At 39.5% G+C, this 23,624-nt stretch overlaps 1 protein-coding gene across 1 annotated transcript; it reads left to right on the top strand.

Annotated features, from left to right (window-relative positions):
- Nucleotides 1-1,481: 1,481 nt before the first annotated feature.
- On the top strand, nt 1,482-22,147 carry npc1 (Niemann-Pick disease, type C1). The gene is made up of 25 exons (XM_079243452.1): nt 1,482-1,578; nt 4,877-5,005; nt 5,121-5,227; nt 6,894-7,039; nt 7,444-7,611; nt 7,711-7,960; nt 8,097-8,179; nt 8,287-8,657; nt 8,819-9,045; nt 9,444-9,544; nt 10,735-10,837; nt 10,934-11,123; nt 11,393-11,575; nt 11,786-11,900; nt 12,058-12,185; nt 13,262-13,396; nt 13,528-13,617; nt 13,812-14,002; nt 14,202-14,317; nt 14,754-14,883; nt 15,035-15,220; nt 18,526-18,757; nt 19,604-19,717; nt 19,949-20,111; nt 20,204-22,147. The coding sequence occupies exons 1-25, from the start codon at nt 1,501-1,503 to the stop codon at nt 20,284-20,286; spliced, it is 3,819 nt and encodes a 1,272-aa protein (XP_079099578.1). The 5' UTR covers nt 1,482-1,500; the 3' UTR covers nt 20,287-22,147.
- Nucleotides 22,148-23,624: the final 1,477 nt, after the last annotated feature.

Below are 23,624 nucleotides of genomic sequence, written 5' to 3' on the forward strand. Positions count from 1 at the left end.
ACAGGCCTTGTTTGTTTCACCTTATCTGCTTGTTTGTCCTGGAATTATCAGCAGCTGCTGTGAAGAATTTCACAAAACTAACTGTAATTCAGTAAAGCATAAACTTGTCTTCTACACTGCAATCAAACTATTTAAATCTAAAATTTGTCAACACCACACACTTTCACAGCCAAAAACTCAACACGGGCAGATGTGAAAAAGAGGAGTGAAGATTTTTAGATGCAGCTGAGATTATGTGGGGGAAGTTTTTAAAAGAAGTTTTAAAACCCATAGGAATAGAAAGCAATTTCTTCAGTATGAAAATGTATAAAAGTCTATAAACCGTGTTTGAATGAGCAGATGACAAACTACATAAGACAGAAACATATCTACAAGAGGGAATGGGGCTTGTTCCTCTCCCTGAGATAAAAACATTGTTCTATAAACCTTGAGAGTTGGTATCTGCTATTGGACTCTGGAGCTGATTGACTGAATCATTGTGGTCTCTGGACAATCCTTATTTGAATACAATAGACTTTACTTAAAGTTTGCTAGGAGTAATCACTATCCTATCCGACTGGGAACATCAAATTATTTAGCTAATAATTTGGACTATCAGTTATAAAACTATGCACTGCAAAAACCACACTTATAGGATATTAACTTAATATATGGTTAGAAGTTGATTTGTTTACTTTTATAACAACATATATCATCGTGAAACGTCGCGAAGATAATTCATATTAAGCCCTTTGTTTTTGTCTTCCAAAAATCTGAATATTGCATTAAGATGAGAGCACGCCTTCATTTTGTTGATTTATTATCAACAAATGTTTTTATCAAAAACAACAAGGTTGTGTCAAACAACAAGGTTGTTTTTGATATTGCTTCCTTTTTTTTCTTTTTTAAATGAAGTTATTGATCAAACCTAAAACAAGGTTTAAATGCAAAACCTTTCAATAAAGAGTTTTTAGAAAAGGTCACCGCCATTATGGTGGTTCTAGAGTACTTATTGTTAACGGTTTTATTTTAATGACAAGTTATTTATTACAATTTTTATTTCCGATTTGTAAAAAAAAAAAAAAAAAAAAAAAAAAAAGTGTTTAAATAAGCTTTTTTTTTTGTACTTTGTAGATCATCAAGTTTTTGGTAAAGGACATTTTATTTTTTGATCCGTTTCCTGTCACCAGTCTGAAAGAAAACACCCACCACATTTTACATAATGTAATCAAATCTCCAGTATCTCAAACTAAATTGAGACGATTTTCTTTTACGTTCTGCTTTTAGCAGCTCATTGGTTGAAACAAACAAACAAACAAGCAAAAAGATCCAGTCTCCACTGGGCTCTGCTGTTAGCTGTAGTGTGTGTATGGTATCGCGGGGTGGCAGCACTGAGACAAAAAAAAAGCACAGCTTCACTCCGCCCAAAAGCAAATACTTAGAAGAAGAATCATCAAGAAGATATGCGAAACTTTACCTGAGCTGATCTGTCATTGCGACTCGATCTGCCCAGAAAGAGTCATGGGACCTTTCGCATGGACGCGCAGTGTATCTGCACTATTGTTAATAATATGTCTTTCAGGGGGATTTATTCGATGGGTAAGTGTATCTTACGTCTCGTGACTATTACATGACTCAGCTCCAGCTACGGTTGCTATTGTTGTGTTTATCTGTGATGAGTATCGGAACTAGCTGCAAATCACTTTAGTCGTGTAGCTTTATTCCAAATATAGATTTAAGACAGCCTTAGCCAGTGATTCGCTTAATGTAGCTCGTGTAAACGCTACTGAATAAGCTTGCTACGTTAATAATAGTGAAGGAAAAAGATGCTAACATTAAACCTTTTCAGGAGACTCGTAGTGATACAGGTTGTGTGTTCACACTCGAAGCCACGTCGAAACCGGTTTCTTATCATCTGAGAAAAACGAACTTGTATACATAAATGTAGCCTTGCTAAACGTGTCTTGTACCCCAGCACCACAGTTTAGCTAAGTGAATAAAGTTTAAGTTCAGCTAAATCTGCAATTAGAGTTAAATTAGGTTATGAAATGACCCAGTTTGCGTTGTGGCAAGATTTATAGGAGAAACGCAATTCATTCCATGGATTATGGATGAGGTTTTTGAAACGATACATTAAATACCGGACTGCTTTAACGGATCATGGTACAGAAAGTCAGCTCAACACCTAATCAACTTTTAATGTAAACTGAAAGTGTTTATGTATTCAGTGGTCATTGTTGGTCAAAACTAATCTAATCTTTCCACGAATCTCAGGTGACTAGTGTGTGTGTGTGTGTGTGTGTGTGTGTGTGTGTGTGTGTGTGTGTGTGTGTGTGTGTGTGTGTGTGTTTTCAACAGGTTGCATGTTTGTTCTTTGAGGCACATAAGTTCAAAGCCATTTAATGTATAATGATCCAAGAGTATGATAAAGATATCAAGTAATACAAAGTGCTCCTGTAATTACACATTTTCAAGTCAAATCTGTTATTATTAATAATGATAATTTATTAACTATAATCTTGTTTATATGTAACCTGCTGCTTCCCAACTTTGTAACATTGCAAAGTTGTTAAGCATAAGTAGGATAAGAATACAAGCTAAAGTGGATAAAGTAATAATGAACCGTATATATGAAGCCCCAAGGCTGTGACGATTTGTTTTTGTACTGATTCGATTCAATTGCAATTCTTTTTTTGGGTGCCGATTCGATTTAAATTGTGATTCTCATGATTCCTTGATACTGCTGAATTTTGTAGACTAAAAACAAAAAAATGTAGAAAACTTTTTTTCTTGATTTCAATTAGGAAAAAACATCACAGTATCCAGACCATCCTTCTCCTGCTATAATACCCAAGATCAATTAAAAAAATAAAAGTAAATAAATTGTAACGGATTATTTTAATTTATTTGAAAACAAATTGTTTTGTTTTTTTTAACAAAGAACTCTATTTTGAAAGTGTGAAGCAAAAAATCCTGATATTTGAGTTTTAGATTTGATTTGAAGCTGTAAATGATGGAGAGTTACTTAGCAAGTCAGACTAAAAAGCAAAGTCAGAGTGATCCCTGTTCCACGCATTTGCTTTGATTATTGACTTGATCAGGTCAGAGGCCACTGGCCTCTCAATTCCTGTCCTTGCATTGTTTGCACTCCTTTTACATGATGCAATTAGGTCAGTCCACAGCAATTCACAGAACTGCTTTGAAACCTCGCTAAAACACCTGAAATGTGATTAATCATTACATTTTCCTCAGATACACTATCACTATCTCAGTTTAAATAAAACAAAACAAGAATGTTGGAATTGGTAAAAAATACTGATTCTTTGAATACAGCTGCGGGTTTGCAGACAGAAACTTGTGAGTGAGCTTGATTTTTGTATTAGGTTAGAGGTGGAATTTCTGTTTAAAGGCCACTGCAAGGTTGTGATCGTAAGTCTAGGTAAAAAAAAAATCTCTGCAAAATACTTCCACAGTTTATCTTACTGCAATTCTGTATGTCGTTAATCACCATCTGCCGAAATGATGACCTCTATATTCTGCCCATGAACTCAACAAAGGCAAAGAGTAAAGCTTTGTCATCTGAGACATCTGAGTCTTGTGAAGTAAGTAAATCAACTTCCCCAAGTTACCCTCCCTCTAAAAAAACACGTGATGAGGACAGATGCTGAATAAGCAGTTAGTCTTAATATTCTCATCAATTTGAAAAGCTTTATTGTTGTTTGCATGTCTTCAAGGGACAACATTTCAACAAATTGATGAACTTCTGTTCTGACATGAATTATACCCAAGGTTTCCATAGCTTATTCTTTAAATGCTTGATTTAGAAGACAGTTTTGCAGAACTGAAAATGATATTTTCAGACTTGCAAAGCATGATGCTAGAAACACAGGAAATGAGACATGATTAGATGCTTTGGAATTATAAAGGAGGAACTTTGTGATGTCAAAGATCTACCATTGTTATTACAATTTTTCAATCCTATCCTATTCTTTGTTGTCCTCATAGAAACTCAATGTGTTTCTTAATGTTCACCTAAAACAAGCTTCTTTATGGACATTCATCTTTCCATCATTTTAACTGCTTAGTCCAGTTAAGGGTTGTGGGGTAACTGGAGCCTATCCCAGCAATCATTGGGCAAGAAGCAGGGTACAACTTTCAACAGGTTGCCTGTCCATCACAAGGACAACAGAAAAACAAACAACCACACTCACACTCACTCCTAGGGACAAGGGACAATTTACAGATACCAATTAACATAACATGCATGTCTTTGGACGGTCGGATGAAGCTGAAGTACCTGGATAGAACCCATGCATACGCAGGTAGAACATGCAAACTCCACACAGAAAAGCCACCGTTCGAACATCTCCCAGCCGAGGGTCGAACCAGCAACCTTCTTGCTTTATTGACATAAAAAGCCGTTTAAGAATAGTTAAGCCCTTCAATGAATATGTAGACTGACAAAGTGGAATTCAAAAGCCAGATGAATTTTTTTTTTGAACGTGTGCTAGATATGAAATATTTGTGTCTCTGTCTTGTTTGCTCGTGCTGCTTAGGCCTAAGAAGAAACAAACTATGTTGCACAGCTGATATTTAAAAGTTTCAATAGTATGAAGAAAAGCAGGTGGAAATCTTTGTCTTGAGAAAAGTTGCTCTAAACATTGAGGTTATGTGGACCAAAACATGGATACTGCATCCATTTCTCACTTTCTGACTGTACCAGATGTCCTCTTTTAAAGCAGCAAATCATGATCAGCTGGTACAAAAGTAAAATAGTCTTGTTCCTGTGTGTTGGATCTGATTTGATAATCCAAACTCGGCAGAAGATTTGTATTTTGCAACCATGTACACGTACGCTGGACAAATAATCACTGTGTTTTCATTGTCTTGCTGGCAGGTTGAGGCCCAGCACTGCGTGTGGTATGGTGAGTGTGGAGATTCTGTAAAGGTACCTGGGAAAAAGTACAACTGCAACTACACTGGGCCACCGCTCCCTCTACAGTCTGAGGGCTATCCGCTTCTTACGGTACCTTCATTTTCTCTTTTTCTTGCTGACATCTTCTGTAACATGGGCATTATTTTTCACGGCGGAAAGAAAATCTGAACATAATCGTACATTTTTTTTTGCCAATTATATTCAGGAACTTTGCCCGGGGTATGACTACGGGAGCCGAAATCTCTGCTGCAATGTTGACCAGCTACGCACTCTTAAAGGGAGTCTCCAGCTACCCCTTCAGTTCCTGTCTCGGTATGCAGTTCTGTTATAACATTAGCTGGTGAAGCACATGACATATTGGGAAGGGTGTAATCAGTCCTTTTCTGAACTTCCTGAAGACAAATATGTCAAAGCGGTCATGTGATAAAGAAAGCACACCCTCTTTCACTTCTAATGTTTTACCCTTTGTGACATAAGAAAAAAATATCTTGTCCTCACTGGGTTTAAAAATAAACAATAACCAACACAGATAAGGGAAAAATAACATTTGATATTCAAGATTTCTCATTTTTTGTTTGGAAAAAAAACATTATTATTGTGTTAAAGGTTTGGTGGTGGGTTTTTTTTTTTTTTTTTTTTTTTTTTTGGTAACTTTCTATCTGCATGGCCCAGCTTCAGACAAGCTTTAGCTGCCATACAGATTCTTACATGTAGCTCTAGAATACGTTGGTGTACAATAGAGTTCAGGCTCAACTCAACAACTACAAGTCGTGTGACTGTAAAGCAATCCAAATAATTACTCCCACCAGCATGTTTAACAGATGGCATGAGTGGCTTCTGCATTTTTATGGCCAAATACATCCACAATTGTTTTGTCCGTTCAAAGTAAACTGTCCCAGAAGTTTGTGGAGTGTTTAAATGAAACTTTCCCAACCTAAGCCGTACTACCATGTTCCTATGAGAGAAAGGAAACTTTCTCCTTGAAGCACGACCCTTCCAAACAATCCATACTTGTTCATTCTTTTTCTAATAAAAAAAAAATCCTGAACTTGAATATTAACACGCTAACTCAGACTAGTGTTCCTGCGGTTGTTTTTTTTTTTTTTTTTGGTAGTTTTTTTTTCTGAGCATACAGAGATCTAAAGTTGGAGTAACTTATCATGATGTCCACTGGGAGAATGTTTTTCACTTGTGAACAGGACTCTCTTATTGCAGAACGACGGACGTAAACTGTTTAGAAATTGCATACAAAGCACTTCCAGGATTGATGAGCATCAACTGTTGGTTTTTTAAGATCAATACAGATATCTTTCCAGATGAGTTCTCCAGACAGAGAAAGGATGATTCTGTCAATAAAAAAGAGAGAAATGAGACACTGTCGAGACTATAATCTCTCTTTAATCATCTTTTTTCTTTTAAATAGAAGTAGACTGCTGGGGTTTGAGGCAGAATAGATAACGATTAAACTTCAATCATGTTTAACACTTCGTTTCTGACAAGGTCCTGACATGTATGGTGCAAGTCGTTTTATTTGTGATTTTAAAAAAAATGCAGCTGACACATGGAAAAATACATTCTAACACTGAAAATATGTCCAAACCTCTGCTTGTAGAAAACTGGTGGTATAAGCCGAATATCAGTAAATCACACGACATGGTGGAATATGTCATTTTTGTTTTTAAAAGCCTGGATTCAACCCTAGTTGTGCTTTCTTTTTCACATGACTGTAGGTTAAGTTTTAACTTGCAACACTTTATTTTGTATTATGGTTTTGAGGTGGCCTAACTCAGCAAATTAGTACAATTTGCTAAGGCTGGCAAATCTTCTTATCTTTGTGGATCGGTTTATTCGTCCACATCTGTTATTGCCCCAGTTTTTTTTCTACCTTTAAAACTTACCTGGCTTTATTGTGTTTTCTCTGCAAAGATGCCTCCCCTTTTACAATTCTGGTTTTGACACTCGCTACATCTGTGTGCAGGTGTCCTGCTTGTTTCTTCAATCTGATGAACCTCTTCTGTGAGCTGACATGTAGTCCTCACCAGAGTCAGTTCATGAACGCCACCAAGTTCAATGACTCCAATGTAGTGGAGGTGCAGTACTATATTGGAAAAACCTTTGTGAACGGTGAGTTTGTCACCACGACTCGATTTCAACGTAAAGCCATGTTTTTCTTCATTTTCTTGTGAAAAAAGCATTGAGACTTACACACACACACACACACACACACACACACACACACACACACACACACACACACACACACACACACACAGCTTGCTTTAGAAATTTGCTGAGTAAACTCTGATAGTTCCCTAACTAAACATGAAGGCATGCCTTCAGTTGGGTAATCCTGTTTCTTACTGAGGGTCATAGCTGTTCAGTTTTTAGACAACTTTTTAAAAAAAATGCTTTTCAACAACAACTTTTTTTTTTTTTTTTTTGGTTTTGTTCAACTTTTATTTAACCAGATAAAAATCAATTGAGATCTGGATCTCTTTCACTCTTTCTCTTCATGTGCTCTCTCCCAGCTATGTACAATGCCTGTAAGGATGTGCAGGCTCCCTCCAGCAATGTGAAGGCTTTATCAATTCTGTGTGGCAGAGATGCAAGTGACTGCAATGCAACTAACTGGATCCAGTACATGTTCAGTACGGACAATGGACAGGCTCCCTTTCCTATCAACCCAATATTTTCTGGTAATTTATATATATATTTTGCTTCTGTAACAGTCTGTGGAGCATTTTTTTCACTGTGGTTAATTCATCATTCTGTGTTGTATGCCATCTTTACTGTAGATGTGCCGGTATCTGGTTACACTCCCATGAACAACAAGACATATGCCTGCACAGAAGGCCTAGAGGACGGTTCAGGCCCCTGTTCCTGTCAAGACTGCGCACAGGCCTGTGGCCCCAAACCAGTTCCTCCTCCTCTCTCACCTCCCTGGACCATCCTCGGAATGGACGCCATGGCTGTCATCATGTGGATTTCTTATGTGGCCTTCTTGCTAATCTTTATTGGAGCTTTACTGGGAGCTTGGTGTTACAGGTATTGGGCCTTTTTGCTTGTAAGATATACCACTAGGATCTGCATCACATAGCACATTATCTACTGATTCTTAAAATATAATTTTGTCCTGAGCTTTTGTTTCTTTTTTTGTAAATCACAATATCTGTGTTTGCAGGAAAAGGACTATTCTGTCAGAATATGGCCCAATTTTGGACAGCAATAACCCCTTGTCTCTGAACAATGATAATCCTGACCAAGGTACAGCTGTGCATGACTTACCAGTAACTCAACTGTTTCTATGAAAAGTAATGAAATTTTTCTGTTCTTGCTTCGTCACCCAAATTGTCTTCCATTTCATTCCCCAGTAAACGCAACATGCTTTGAAACGCTGGGTGAACGCTTTGAGAATTCTCTACGGACGTTCTTCAGCTTCTGGGGCTCCTTCTGTGTGCGACATCCATTTCTGGTCATTCTGGGAAGTCTGATAGTGGTGGTGGCTTCCTCAGGGGGGCTGGTCTATATGCGCATTACCACGGACCCTGTCGACTTGTGGTCATCTCCCACAAGCCAGGCTCGACAAGAAAAGAACTACTTCGACAGCCATTTTGGACCCTTCTTCAGAACTGCCCAGCTCATTTTAACCACTCCACTTACAGACAAATTCATTTACTCTCCGTATTATGGTGGGTCAGATGTGCCATTCGGAGCTATCTTGGGTAAAGACGTCCTGCACGAGGTTTGTCAGCCAGAAAGTTAATTTCAGACAATATTTAGTTTTGCTAGCCTTGTTGTGTTTTGTTGTACTTTTACTATTTTATAAAATGCACATGTAATGCAACTGTGTTTTTGAAACTGTAGCTTAAAGAATTTTTTTTTTTTTAAATCTCAAACAACCAGGTGCTTGATCTGCAGCTAGAGATCGAAAAACTTACCGCCACATATGAAGGTCAAAAGATCACGTTGAAGGACATCTGTCTGGCTCCAATGGCGCCATATAATAACAACTGCACCATCTTCAGTGTTCTCAACTACTTCCAGAACAGTCATGCTGTGCTGGATCACTGGATTGGAGATGAGTTTTTCACATACGCTGACTTTCACAGCCACTTCCTCTACTGTGTCAGGTGATATTTCAAAAGCTGGTGAATTTTAGTTATTTAATTATGATGTTTCTTGGCCTTTTCTTTTGAACTTGTCTCTCTTCTCCAGACACTGCTATTGTAGTCTAAAAAACCCAATCCATATAATAAAATTATCAAAACTTCGAGAAACAGATGTTTCTTTGTGTTGTAGGCACCTACATTTATTAAAGGCTTGTAGGAAAAAGTTCAAAATATTGCACTCACATGTTTTCATTATCTCTTTAATGTTTTTCATCTTTTTAACTATAGCAGGTTAAGGTTAGATGAGATGACATTGTCACCCCTCGGGGGAATTTACAGAGACTGAAAATGGCCAAATGCACTTTGTTGTCATTGTGATTTGCAATGCTTTTAACCCGGCTTGTCTTTTCCTCCCACAGTGCACCAGCATCCCTCAACGACACCACTCTCCTGCATGATCCCTGTTTAGGCACTTTTGGTGGCCCAGTCTTCCCCTGGCTGGCACTTGGGGGTTATGATGGTGAGTGTGTTTATCTGTTAGGAACACACTGTCTCTACTAACCGTGAATCTGAGAATAATATTTGGGGGGGTTTCTTTGGTTTTTTTTTTCTAAATGATGTGATTTATGTCTCAAAATCATTTGTGCAAAACTACCTGAAATTTGACCTATTATTGGTCGGTTGTTTGGGAAGAGAAATGAGGAAAAAGTATTAATATATATATTACAACAGGCATATAACTACTTTACAGTTTCTCTATAAACTCCTTTATTGATGTAATGAAAGGGACATGTTCAGACTGTAACAATACAACTATTTGCTAATTAAAAGAGCTGCACTAATACACTTGGGATTATTTTGGCATTACATGTATTTTTTTGAAAACAAGGAACTCTTCAAGATATGTACTTAAACAATTTTATATTTGTGCAGTTATGTCAGCACAATGCTCAATGATGTATCCTAAGTTTCAATGACGTTTCTGTAGGAATGACTAGTCTCTGCATTGCACACATTTCCTGGAAGGAAAAAAAAAGTTATAGTTCCACCTCCCAATGGTTTGGCCTGCTCTGATTGGTTGGTACCTCTGGTCAGACTATCAGGCACCGCCCACAAAAGTTTAGCAAATGTGTCATTGGACACATCAGAGTTTCTAGTCAGCTTGAAAAGTTGTATTTGTTTTTCAAGTTTTTCTGGTCTAAACGGCTATGGAAAAAGCAAAGAGGCCATTAACAAATATGTCTTACTTTATTTCCTAATGGATGAAAATCTAAATTTTAAAAGAGAAATTATTTATTTTAAGAAGCATATCTACAGTTACTATATTCCAAACACATACATACCCTCCAATATGTCACTTATTAGTTCATACACTCTACATATATATATATATATATATATACATATACATATATATCTTTATAATTTTTTTTTTTTTTTTAAGAATATACAATATGAAATAAATTAAACTATATGATACTAAGTTTGTTGGTTTAAAATTAAGTTAATTTATTTTACCATTTAAAAAAAAAAAAAAAAGTAGTATATATACCAGGGAAAAATCAGGTTTGTCCGTGCTATATGTATGCAGCAGTCAACACAATGAGCATATTTAAAATGGTTAAGGTTTGAGGAAATTTAGGCGGTGGATTACTTTTACAATTAAAATATGTATTTTCAAATTTATATATATTTTTTTTTACATTACAGAAACAAACTACAACAACGCCACAGCTCTCGTCATCACCTTTCCACTCAACAACTACCTGAACGACTCCGTCAAAATGGGCAAAGTGCTTGCATGGGAAAAAGAGTGAGACAATGACCAGTCAACACAAAGCCTCAGCAGAAGTCTCAGCTCAAATGTCAAATTTGTGTGTCAACCACATTGTGTGTGTGTGTATTTTAGATTCATTAAGTTTATGAAGGACTACAAAAACCCCAACCTGACCATTGCCTTCAGCGCAGAGAGGAGTGTTGAAGATGAAATCGACAGAGAGAGCAACAGTGACATCAGCACCATAGTGATCAGTTATGCCATCATGTTCATCTACATATCCCTGGCTCTGGGTCACATCCACAGCTTCAGAAGGCTCATGGTAACCAATGGAAACTCTGACTCAGACAACCTTTTTGTTAAGTGTGTCTTTGCGTTGTTTTTTTTTTTTTTGTTTGTTTGTTTTTTTTTCTTCCTCATTATCTTGTTTAAGTAAATGAACATCTTATATAGTTTCTACATTACACTACGTAGCCTGTCAAAGATATTTTGATCCAAAAGTCAGGACAATACGAGTCACAGCCATCTTTTACTTAAGCATGGAAAGAAACAGATAATTGATCCCGTTTGGTCTTTTGTTTTTCTGTACAGGTGGACTCTAAGATTTCCCTGGGTATAGCAGGTATCCTGATTGTGCTGAGCTCTGTTTCCGCTTCACTGGGGATTTTCAGCTATGCTGGTATCCCGCTCACATTAATCGTCATCGAGGTCATACCCTTCCTGGTGCTGGCTGTTGGAGTCGATAACATCTTCATAATAGTACAGACATACCAGGTAAATTCTCTGGCACCAGTCCATTCAACGTCATTACTTCCTCACTGGTTTATCATATAGTTTAGTTTTCAAACACATTATATGCGTAAATAATTGATTTACTGAAGTCTTGAGATCGATGTGAGATGAGACTTGAATATCAAGTTGATAAATCTTGTTCCCCTCTGACAGTAACCAGCGTAACTGGTATTCTTTTGCATTCCTAAACAGAGGGATGAGCGGATGCCACAGGAAGAACTTCACCAGCAGATCGGTCGCATTCTTGGAGACGTAGCCCCCAGCATGTTTCTCTCCTCCTTCTCTGAGACAGTGGCCTTCTTCCTGGGTAATTTTGATGAGTTATAATTTACATACTTGCACTGTGCTGATTAAACTCTGAGATGAACATTTTGCATGGAAAAAGTATTCACTTTGTGATTGACAAGGCTAAAAGTGTCCTGGTAAGCCAAAAACAAATCAACTTGTTCTTTTTCTCTTTCCAGGTGCCTTGTCGAACATGCCTGCAGTGAGGACTTTCTCTCTGTTTGCTGGCTTGGCTGTTTTTATTGATTTCCTGTTGCAGATCAGTTGCTTTGTCAGCTTGCTTGGCCTGGATGCCAGAAGACAGGAGGTGAGCCTGAAGGAAATGGTGACATCTGCGAGTACTTCCAAAGCATAAAACAGAAACTAAGCACATCCCTGTGCAGTATCACTTAAAGATCAAATCATGTGAAAGGAAATGACAACTCGTTAAGTTGAACAGAGTGTTTACTCTTATGAAGAATAACGTTTGACGAATCACACTCAGTGCTTCACAATCAGCACCGTACGTTATCTCTGGTAGTCCCCGCTTGACTCGCACAAAACAGTTTCGTCTAATTTGAAGAAAATATGTTTTACCAAACTTGTTCAGTTTGTCCCAAAAACTCACAGAGAGCTGTTTGTCGTGGACATGATAAATGGAGGTCGGCATTATGCCGCATCCTGCTCTTTAAGCTGTCAGAGAATCTGATTTCCACCGATAACCCCGGTGCCAAATCTGAACACTTGCCCATCTGTTTTTCAGATATGAATTATGTAACTAACACTTCCCCCTAGATGTCATTTTAGGACCGCAGCCACTATGCTTTTGATTTTTTCTGTATCTTCTGAAATCTGCTGCAGCTGTGTCTCATTGGCAACTGACTTATTTGTTGACTAGTTTTCCTGTACCTTTTTCTGTATTTATACCCGTTCTTTAGTTCCTCTGATGATGTTTGTCAAGCTATGACGCAGCTCAAAACCCTTAGCTCCAAAACTCTCTGATTTGTTTTTTTTGGGTAATTCGTTAAAAGAAATAGTCAATTTGTACTTAAACAATTAGTGAAAATAATACATTTTTATATGATTTGACATTTAAAAGATAATCTGTAACTGTTTGCCCTGTTCTGTTGTCCACTGAAGTTTCAATTCAGTTCAACTCAGCTTTGTTTGTATATTGCCGATTCACTACGGTCACCTCAAGGCTGGTGTTCACCAGCTGTGAGGGTTACCAGAAGTGGATTTCTGTTCAGATCAACACCTGCACGTTATAAGCCAATGAATCACTGTGCATAGTTTAACTGCTTCTTCTCTGGTTGATCTCCAGTTTGCAGACTGTAAGCCAAAGCCTCCGCAGCTGTTCAGCAAATACACTTCTCAAATTTTGCTTTCTGTTGGGTTTTAAAGGGGAATCGACTCGACATCTGCTGCTGCGTGAAGCTGCCAGAGAGTCAGGAAGCCAAAACACATGGCTTCCTTTTCCGATTTTTCAAGAAAATCTATGCACCATTCATCCTCAAAGAGTGGGTGCGACCAATCGTCGTAAGTACTTCAGTCACACTTTGGCAGCCGCGTACATCTGTTGGTTGACTTGTTTCAGACTAAATCAAATACAATATGTTTTGCCTGTGTGTGTTTTGGTGTGCATGTGATGATTGTATTCTGCTTACCAGGTGGCAGTGTTTGTAGGCATCCTGTCCTTCAGCATTGCGGTGGTAAATAAAGTGGAAATTGGATTGGACCAGAAGTTATCTATGCCTGATGTGAGTTTAATGGTCTCTATAAAAACTTTTTTTTTTTGCGTGGTCATTTCTGAAATGTTCTAAAGTGAAGTGATACCTGGAATATATCTAATATCATTTGCTAAGAATATAAATAAACTGCATGGGAAGTGATAAATAGGAGGTTTTCAGACAACTTGTACAGTTTATACTCTTGTGTTTGTCTCTGCACATAGGACTCGTATGTTCTCGACTACTTCAAGAATCTGAGCGAGTATCTTCACACTGGCGCTCCTGTGTACTTTGTGGTAGAAGATGGTCTTAACTACAGTAGCCCAGAAGGCCAGAATGCAGTGTGTGGAGGGGTGGGCTGTAACAACAACTCCCTTGTTCAGCAGGTCTATGCTGCCTCCCTTATCAGCAACTAGTAAGTCAGCGATTTAAAAAAAAAAAAAAAAAAAAAAAAAAAAAAAAAAAAAAAAAGAGGAAAAAAAGAACTAGAAAACCTGCTATGTGGCATCCCACATAACAAAAACTTCACATGAAACAGCTATTATAAAATGATAAAGGTATTTAATATTATTGTGTCATTTGATGATCAGTTCAGTTTCAATATTTTCTCTTAGCACAACCATTGCCTACACACCGTCCTCCTGGCTGGACGACTACTTTGACTGGATAAAGCCTCAGTCAACCTGCTGTCGGTACTACAATTCCACGGGCACCTTCTGCAATGCTTCTGGTAAATTTTCATGCTTTCACTTCACTGATCGCTCATCACAAACTAGCACTGATGTACCATCCCCATAAACCAACCATTTAACTAGTTCTTACTTTCAGTTCTTAATTTATGAAAGACTTTATGCTCAACAGCAGTTATTTGGCAAATTCCTGCAAAAATTGCACATGAAAATAATTTAATCGTAGATATGGTTAAGTGTATGGCTATAAACACTGTATCGCAGTCGTATTTGTTGTGATACAAGTTAGCATTCATGCACATTGAAGTTTCACGTAAGAAACAAAATTCCATGTTGCTTTGCTATGCAAAGACTTTTTAAATTAAATGTTTGGTTTTTTTTTTCATTTACTTATTTATTTGTCTCTGTGAGGGAAAATGTAAATTTATCTTACATGCTAGTGAGTAGATTGGTGAATTTCCTGATTCTGTTTTCCAGTGGTGAACTCATCCTGTGTATCCTGCCGACCTTTGACTCCCAGTGGCAAGCAGAGGCCTGTTGGAGAGGAATTCATGCACTTTCTGCCCATGTTCCTATCAGACAATCCCAACCCCAAGTGTGGTAAAGGGTAATACCCTCTTCTTTTGAGATTTTCATTAAAGGCATATTGCATACTCACATCCTGTGTGTTTAAAGGAATCCCTTCATTGTGTAATAGGTCTGATTGGTAATGTTCCCCTGCTTTTTATCCCTTTCACATTACATTTATTCTCCTCTAGCGGCCATGCAGCTTATGCTTCAGCAGTCGACCTATATCCCAAAAACACAGGCGTTGGAGCCACGTACTTCATGACTTACCACACCATCCTAAAGGAGTCTCCAGACTTTATAGATGCTTTGAAAATGGCACGAATTCTGGCTCACAATATCAGCCAGTCTATGGACCACAAGGTTTTTGCATACAGGTGAGTAATGCTTTCACCCAATTTAATATATTTAAAAACATAACTGTGTAGTAACACGAATAACACTAGAGTGACAGTTCATGGGCTTGTTTTCCATTTCAGTGGTACTTTTTGACTTTAGCAGCTCTAACTGATGTTTTGCTTGTTTTGTACTGAAGGTTCAGAGATATCAGTAGGGAAAAAGTAGGTCGCAGATAAGAGCACAGCAAAGATAACATCATAAATGGCAACACAGCTAATGTTTGATCTAAACTACTGCATCAGTATTCCTCTCTTTGCATCCTATATATATATATATATATATATATATATATATATATATATATATATACCTCTCCCTGAGCCATCACCTTATCGTGGTGGAGGGGTTTGTGCGCCCCGAAGATCCTAGCAGCTATGTTGTCGGGGGCTTTATGCCCCTGGTAGGGTCACCCATGGCAAACAGGTGTCTAGGGGAGGGACCAGACCAAGCACGGCTCATAGACCCCTATGATGACGACCAACCTGGGCATGAATGTTCCCTTGCCCGGACGCGGGTTACCGGGACCCCCCTCTGGAGCCAGGCCTGGAGGTGGGGTACGAGAGCGAGCGTCTGGTGGCCGGGCCTTCGCCCATGGGGCCCGGTCGGGCTCAGCCCGAAAGGGTTACATGGGCCCCACCTCCCGTGGGCTCACCATCTGTGGGAGGAGCCGTAGGGGTCGGGTGCAATGTGAGCTGGGCGGCAGCAAGGGGCGGGGACCCTGGCGGTCCGATCCCCGGCTGCAGAAGCTGGCTCTAGGGACGTGGAACGTCACCTCTCTGGTGGGGAAGGAGCCTGAGCTTGTGCGCGAGGTTGAGCGATTCCGACTAGATATAGTTGGACTCACCTCGACGCATGGCTTGGGCTCTGGAACCAGTACCCTCGAGAGGGGCTGGACCTTCTTCCACTCTGGAGTTGCTCATGGTGAGAGGTGCCGAGCAGGTGTGGGCATTCTCATCAGCCCCCAGCTTGGTGCCTGCACGTTGGGGTTTACCCCGGTGGATGAAAGGGTAGTTTCCCTCCGCCTCCGGGTGGGGAGACGGGTCCTGACTGTTGTCTGTGCTTATGCACCGAACAGCAGTTCAGAGTACCCACCCTTTCTGGAGTCCTTGGAGGGAGTGCTGGAGGGTGCTCCTTCTGGGGACTCCATTGTTCTGCTGGGGGACTTCAATGCTCACGTGGGCAATGACAGTGAGACCTGGAGGGGAGTGATTGGGAGGCATGGTCCCCCCCCTCTGAACCCAAATGGTGTTTTGTTGTTGGACTTCTGTGCTCGTCATGGATTGTCCATAATGAACACCATGTTCCAACATAAGAGTGTCCATATGTACACCTGGCATCAGGATTCCCTGGGCCGCAGTTCGATGATCGACTTTGTAGTCGTATCGTCGGACCTGCGGCCACATGCCTTGGACACTCGGGTGAAGAGGGGGGCGGAGCTGTCAACTGATCACCACCTGGTGGTGAGTTGGCTCAGGTGGTGGGGGAGGAAGCCGGTCAGAGCTGGCAGGCCCAAACGTGTTGTGAGGGCTGAGTGTGAAGCGGCTGGGATGAGAATCAGCACCTCAAAATCTGAGACCATGGTCCTCAGCCGGAATAGGGTGGATTGCCCTCTCCGGGTCGGGAGTCAGGTCCTGCCTCAAGTGGAGGAGTTAAAATATCTCGGGGTCTTGTTCACGAGTGAGGGAAGGATGGAGCGCGAGATCGACAGATGGATCGGTGCGGCGTCTGCAGTAATGCGGGCTCTGCGCCGGACTGTCGTGGTGAAGAAGGAGCTGAGCCAGAAGGCGAAGCTCTCGATTTACCAGTCGATCTACGTTCCTACCCTCACCTATGGTCATGAGCTGTGGGTCGTGACCGAAAGAACGAGATCTCGTATATAGGCGGCTGAAATGAGTTTCCTCCGCAGGGTGGCCGGGCTCTCACTTAGAGATAGGGTGAGGAGCTCGGTCATCCGGGAGGGGCTCAGAATAGAGCCGCTGCTCCTTCGCATCGAGAGGAACCAGTTGAGGTGGCTCGGGCATCTGGTCAGGATGCCTCCTGGACGCCTCCCTGGTGAAGTGTTCCAGGCACGTCCCTCTGTGAGGAGACCCCGGGGAAGACCCATGACACGCTGGAGGGATTATATCTCTCGGCTGACCTGGGAACGCCTCGGGATCCCCCCCGCAGAGTTGGCAAATGTGGCTGGGGAGAGGGAAGTCTGGGCTTCCCTGCTTAGGCTGCTGCCCCTGCGACCCGACCCCGGATAAGCGGCAGAAGATGGATGGATGGATGGCATCCTATATATTGTAAAAGTTTGACACCAATATACAATTAGGGATGCACCGATCCACTTTTTGGGAGTTCCGATCCGATGCCAATATCTGAAATTTGAATATCTGTCGATAGCGATATTTGCCGATACCAAATATGTTGATGTGAACATTATTGTGACATATGGCTTGTGAAGCAGGCAGTGGCTTTCTGAAAATGCTATCTAAGCAAGTCCTAATGATCCTCAACGGTGCATTTCTCTCCACAAACAAGAGCTGCAGGCTGCTTGCTAAAACTTTGCTGTCGTTACGGCCCTAACTGACCCTGTCAGAGTTACCAGTTTTGGCTAATTTCAGCTGCACCAAACTCAGCCAAAGAGCTGCTCCGTCGGTAGCTCCGTATATATAAATATTGAAAAAGAAACACCCACAATCCGGAGGCATTATTGTATTTTCACCATATACTGTTACATAGGACATGCCATTACTCTGTGTAATGTTTAGGATCACGATTTCTTGCTAAAAAAGCTGAATGTTACTGATTTGGCAATGTAGCAGGATACGTAGCATGAGAACACCTTTTTTGGGGGGTGGCAACTCTCCTGTTGTCTTAGTATATTGAGTGCGGCTCTTGTTGAATTAACAGTGAGGATCACTGTTTTAGTGAAACTAAAAATGTCACGTTTTAACATTCAAGGCATTTATTTCTTTTAAAACATGTCTGCAGCATGTCATCAAACAAATCTGCGCTAGCTTGACTAGTGTGGTATCGGCTGTGATATCGGTACACTTTTATTAATACCAAGTAGGAGTATTGAGTCAGTACCAATACTAGTATTAGTATCAGTGCATCCCTCTATACAACTATCGATTTTAAGGTACAAGTCACCAGGGAAGTCATTTTTGGATTCAAAATATGGCTGTTAAACGTTGGTGTTTGGCTTTTCTAACTGAAAACCTGGAATAAAAGCCTGTTGCATTTGGTAAAGATTGACTACATCCTGTTCCTTAATATACATTTTCCTCTTTTCCAGTGTCTTCTATGTGTTTTACGAGCAGTACCTCACCATTGCTTATGACACAGCTCTGAACCTCTGTCTGTCTCTGGGGGCCATCTTTGTGGTGACAATGGTGTTGTTGGGCTTTGAGCTGTGGTCAGCAGTGCTGGTCAGCATTACAATCGCCATGATCTTGGTCAACATGTTTGGCGTTATGTATCTTTGGGACATCAGCCTCAACGCAGTATCCCTTGTGAACCTGGTCATGGTAAGAAACAACACAAAACCTGAGTCCAAAATGAATTGTGAATCAAAGTAAAAGTTTCTTTTTGGTCTTTTTTTTTATGCTGTAGTTGGTATTTAAGACGATGCAACAAGAAAACAAATTGCTGTGGTTGGAGAATACCACGGTATTGCTTCATTTGATCCTGTTTTATCAAAAGAAAAAAAGACAAAAAAAAAAAAGGCACGAGTTGCAAACTAGCAATACAACATGATGAAATCAACAGTTTTAGTGTTTTTCCTCCCCTCTTACCTGGAGATTAATCTGGCCACATGATTAATTATAATCTGGGCTGCATCTGGTCAGCCTCTGAACAAGTCCTGGCAAATGCTCATTGACAGTTTTAGATGATAAAATGCCGTCACAGAGGTTTTGTCTATAAGTGGAAATGGAAACAATAAATTGCTTTTCTATGTAAGAGGTGGATTTCTTTTTCATATTCTTTAAGCTCCCACTGGGCAGTAATACTGTATTTATTTACCTAGTTAGTTCCAGAAACCTAAACTTGTTAAATATTTAAGAGGTTCTGAAATAAGTGAAACATTTTTTTATAGACTTTAACTACTTGTCTGTTTTCTGTTACATATAAGTTTTGTGTAGTCCTGAGTTTGTCTGCTTGTTTGAGGGACTTTGCTCTTACAATGTCAGTAGCTGCAGTCATGTTATCCTGCTTTTTTTTTTTGTTTTCCCTTTTTTTCACCTAAAAGAAACTAAAGGTTAACGTATTATTCCCATTTTTACACCTATAAAATATTCAGTATGAGAGAAAAGGCAGACATCAGCTAAATTATCAGGTTCCTGACCTGATGTGCTTCCTGTCCTCTGTTGCAGAGCTGTGGTATTTCAGTAGAATTCTGCAGTCATATCGTGCGAGCTTTTTCCATCAGCGTGAAGAGGAACCGAGTGGAGCGGGCCGAGGAGGCCCTGGCTCACATGGGCAGCTCTGTGAGTTCCACTTAACTCATTATTAAATCCACAACAGAAGGCTGTGAAAATAAGTTCAAGATTTAGGTCAATGAAGTAATTTTAGGATGATTGCAGTGTTTATTTTAGTGTTTGAATGAAAAAATAGCAGGGGGGCATTGTTACTTACATCACATAATTGAAGGAAAGATTTTAGCACCTTTTGTTTTTTTTGTTTTTTTTATCACATTATTATTGATCATGTTTTCACAGGTATTCAGTGGAATCACATTAACAAAGTTTGGAGGTATCTTAATCTTGGCACTTTCCAAGTCGCAGATCTTCCAGGTTTTCTACTTTAGGATGTACTTGGCCATCGTGCTGCTGGGAGCGACACATGGCCTCATCTTCCTTCCTGTTTTACTAAGTTATATAGGTTGGTGATTTTACAGATTAAAGAAAAATAAATCCAAGATTAAGTTACATGTCAAATACAATCATTGTAATACACTTTGAATCTTTCTGTAGGTCCGTCAGTGAACAAGGCAAAAGTGTTTGCTGCTAACAAGCGCAACGCTGGCACAGAAAGGGAGCGTCTCCTCAACTACTAGAAGGCTGTGTGAGACAGTCAACAATGAACTAACTATTCTACAGCAAAGGACTGTGTGTGGGTGTCAGGCCAAGCTGCTTCTGTGGTCACTGACACACTAATCATCATTGCTACCACTATGCATGGATCTAACTCAGGAGTATAGTTGGGAAGGAGAGTGCCAGAGGATTTTCTTAAAGAGACTTTGGACCCCCACCACTTCCTCTTTCCTTCTCAGCCTCAGTCTACAGGACAAGCATGACTTCAGTATCTGAAGCACGAACAACATACCACAGAACAGAGCGAATGGGATGTACTCCCCCCCCCCCCCCCCCCCCCCCCAGCGTCAGCTGACAGTTGTCAGCTTAGTTTGGTATGAGATATTTCATTTGGGAAAATTTAAAAGGGTAAAACTGGTCTTTTTTTATATGTGTATGTAGGACCAGAAAAATAATGTGTAAAAGTTCTTCTTGGGGGGTTGGGAGGCAAGGAAAGTTAGACTTTTGTATTTCTTTTTGATATTATGAAAAATATATAGAGTGAAACGGCAGATAATGGAGCTAACATGAACATATTGGCATCACAGACCCTTACCAAACCTGGCATTACCATGAATCCGACCCTGAGCTTTTGTCCGTTTGCAGTGTTTTAAAACAGGTCAGCTAACAGTGTTTTTAATGAAAATTTTTCTGAGAATATAAAAAGTAATGTTTTGGCCCAGGATGACGTAGAAAAAAACAACCCCTTTTCAGGTTCATGTGGATTTTTAGTCGTGTCTGTAACCATGTTGGTATAACAGCGCAGGAATATACCTGGACTGCATGGATGGGGATAGAAAATCTTTTAAAGATGGAAGCACATTGTTAGGTTAAATACTTGTACTTTGCTCTTTTAGTGCTGCCTTCCCCATAGCTTCCTATCTCTTCTGAATTTATTTATTTTATCTATTCACATTAAACTGCTATAAATTTGCTTTTTAAATTGCTCTAATTTATCTTAAGTGCCCTTTTTAGGTGTTGGTTGGGCTGGATTATTAGGACATTTTTCAGTTTCAAGATGCTTGTGAATGCCAGGTGTAAAAGGTGCTGTGATGCTAACGAGTTTTTACATTGAAGTGTGTCTGAGGCATTTTAAAGTTACTGAAAAACAAACAATAGGGGAAGAGACTAATATTATTATGATATTATTATACATTTTATTGTCAAACAAAAAGCTTATTGTCTTCAATTTACCCAGTGGGCAATTGTAATATGTTTGTACATCATACAATAGATTTTACTGCATAATAATACAGCCCTGAGGTTTTCATTGCTTTGCAAAAATATTGTTGGTTTTTTTTTTTCTTTATGAATACTGTGTTACCATACGCTGCTGTCATTAACACACTTCTAGTTTTCAGTCAGGAGTCACTTTGATGAAAACACTTGGTTTTCAAGGTAATGGGGTTTTTTTTTTCGTTTTTTTTTTCCACCTACGTCACCTTTTTCCCATCTGAGATTGTAGCTGATGGGCATATTTGGACCGTCATCGGGTTGATGTGCACCCACAGGTTTATTTAGAATAATTTGATCAACAGCAGATGATCTTGACATTTTAACAGATGTGAAGTCTGCAGAAGCAGTGAAGCATTCCTTTTCATTTTTGTTCATTTTTGTTTCCTTCCTGATGCAGTTGTTTGTTTTCCCGCCTTTTTGGGATATAAGAGAGTTGTTAAAGAAGAGATTTAAAGCTGGGTATGAAAAGTGTGCTTGTCACAGGAACAGTGCTGTGCATTGACAAATATATCTGGATACTGGAGAGTTGTGGAAAAGCAGATGAAGTATTGGATTTTTTTTTTTAGGTTTTTAACTATTTTAAATCGCTCATGTTGTTCTCTAAAGGTTGTCCTCTGTGAATAAATTTTTGTCTTTCACTTACTTTGTGACTGAACTTTGTTTTTTCTGCTTGGGAGGGGAAAAGGAGCAAAATGTTTGCTAGCTTTGTTTATGTGTCCGTTACAACGTGCAGTACACAGTAGCTGACCACAATGTGGCGCCTGGATCCATTCAGAGTGCCATCTGCATTGTGCTCCCAGTAATGTAGTAGGGCTGACCTAATTTTGTGGTTTCAGTAGAAGCATCCATGCAATACTTTTTTTTTTTTTTTTTTTTTTTAAAACTTTGTGAATGAACAAGTTTTCTGCACACTCCAGTGTTAATATTTGAACAATTATTTATTAACATACATCATCAGTACAGAGCAGTATTTGGACATGAACTAATGCTTTTGAGACCATCAGTCACTCGCATCCCATTTAAAAGTTGCTGCCAAGACGAGAGCTGTGCACTTCCTCCCGGCTTGTGTTGTTGTGACTGCCTGCTCAACTCTGTTGTCACACAAACCTGCAGTTCATGATTTATTTATCTGCTGCCCTGTGAGAGCGCAGACTGTCCTTTGAGTGCATCTGAGAGATTAAAATATTAATTTCCTCTGCAGGTCTGTTGTGCTGTCTACAGAGGAGAATATAGAGGTTGTTAAAGTACTATTATGTAAGAAGTGAAAGGCTCCCCTCTCACTAGTCTCTGACCTCTTCCCATCTTCTATTGTGGGAGAGACAGGCTGCCCAGCAAGGGTTGTATTAGATTAGTAAAGCATGAAAAACACTGGAGGAATAAAGAAATAACTAAAACGGAAACCAGTATTTTCAGACTTCTGTAACAAATAAAATTACTTAGTTTTTATTCAAATCAGTGAAAGTCAAAAAGGAATTTAGTTACAATACATGGAAGATTTATTTTTTAAATGCTATGTCAAATATAAAACATGTTTAGTAGTAAGTTTGTGAATGTTATGTTTATGAATAATAAAAAAAAAAAAAAAAGGACTCAAGTGAAAGTAGCTAATCCTGTTCCAGAAGTGAAAAAGAGGCCAATAAAAGGAAATCCAGAGGCCACAGAAGAACAGTTGTAATCTTGGAAAAAAAAAGATCAGTGGAATTAAAGTTATTTAAAAATATCTTTGATTTCCTTTTGGTTCTGCACAGATTATCATGATTACTCTATTTGGCCTCAGAATTGTGCATCAAGTGAAAGCTCATGAAATTTGCAGCCAAGGTAGGGCTCTATTTCATAAATAAGTAAGAGGATGTGGCGTAATCGCCTCAATACAAACTAAATCAGGATGATGTCATTTGGAAAGAAATTCTCATTATGCAATTTGTGACAAATTTCTGTTTTCTGAATGACATTACAATGGATTATCAATCCACCCCACCCCCCTTAGATAACAGGACTAATCTAGAAAATAACCTCGCAGTAATCTGTTAACCCACTGGTACCAGACATGCTGGGGGCGGGATCTGACAAATAAATACGTATTTAA

The sequence above is a fragment of the Telmatherina bonti genome, assembly GCF_933228915.1.
Source record: "Telmatherina bonti genome assembly, chromosome: 7".
Classification (NCBI taxonomy): domain Eukaryota; kingdom Metazoa; phylum Chordata; class Actinopteri; order Atheriniformes; family Telmatherinidae; genus Telmatherina; species Telmatherina bonti.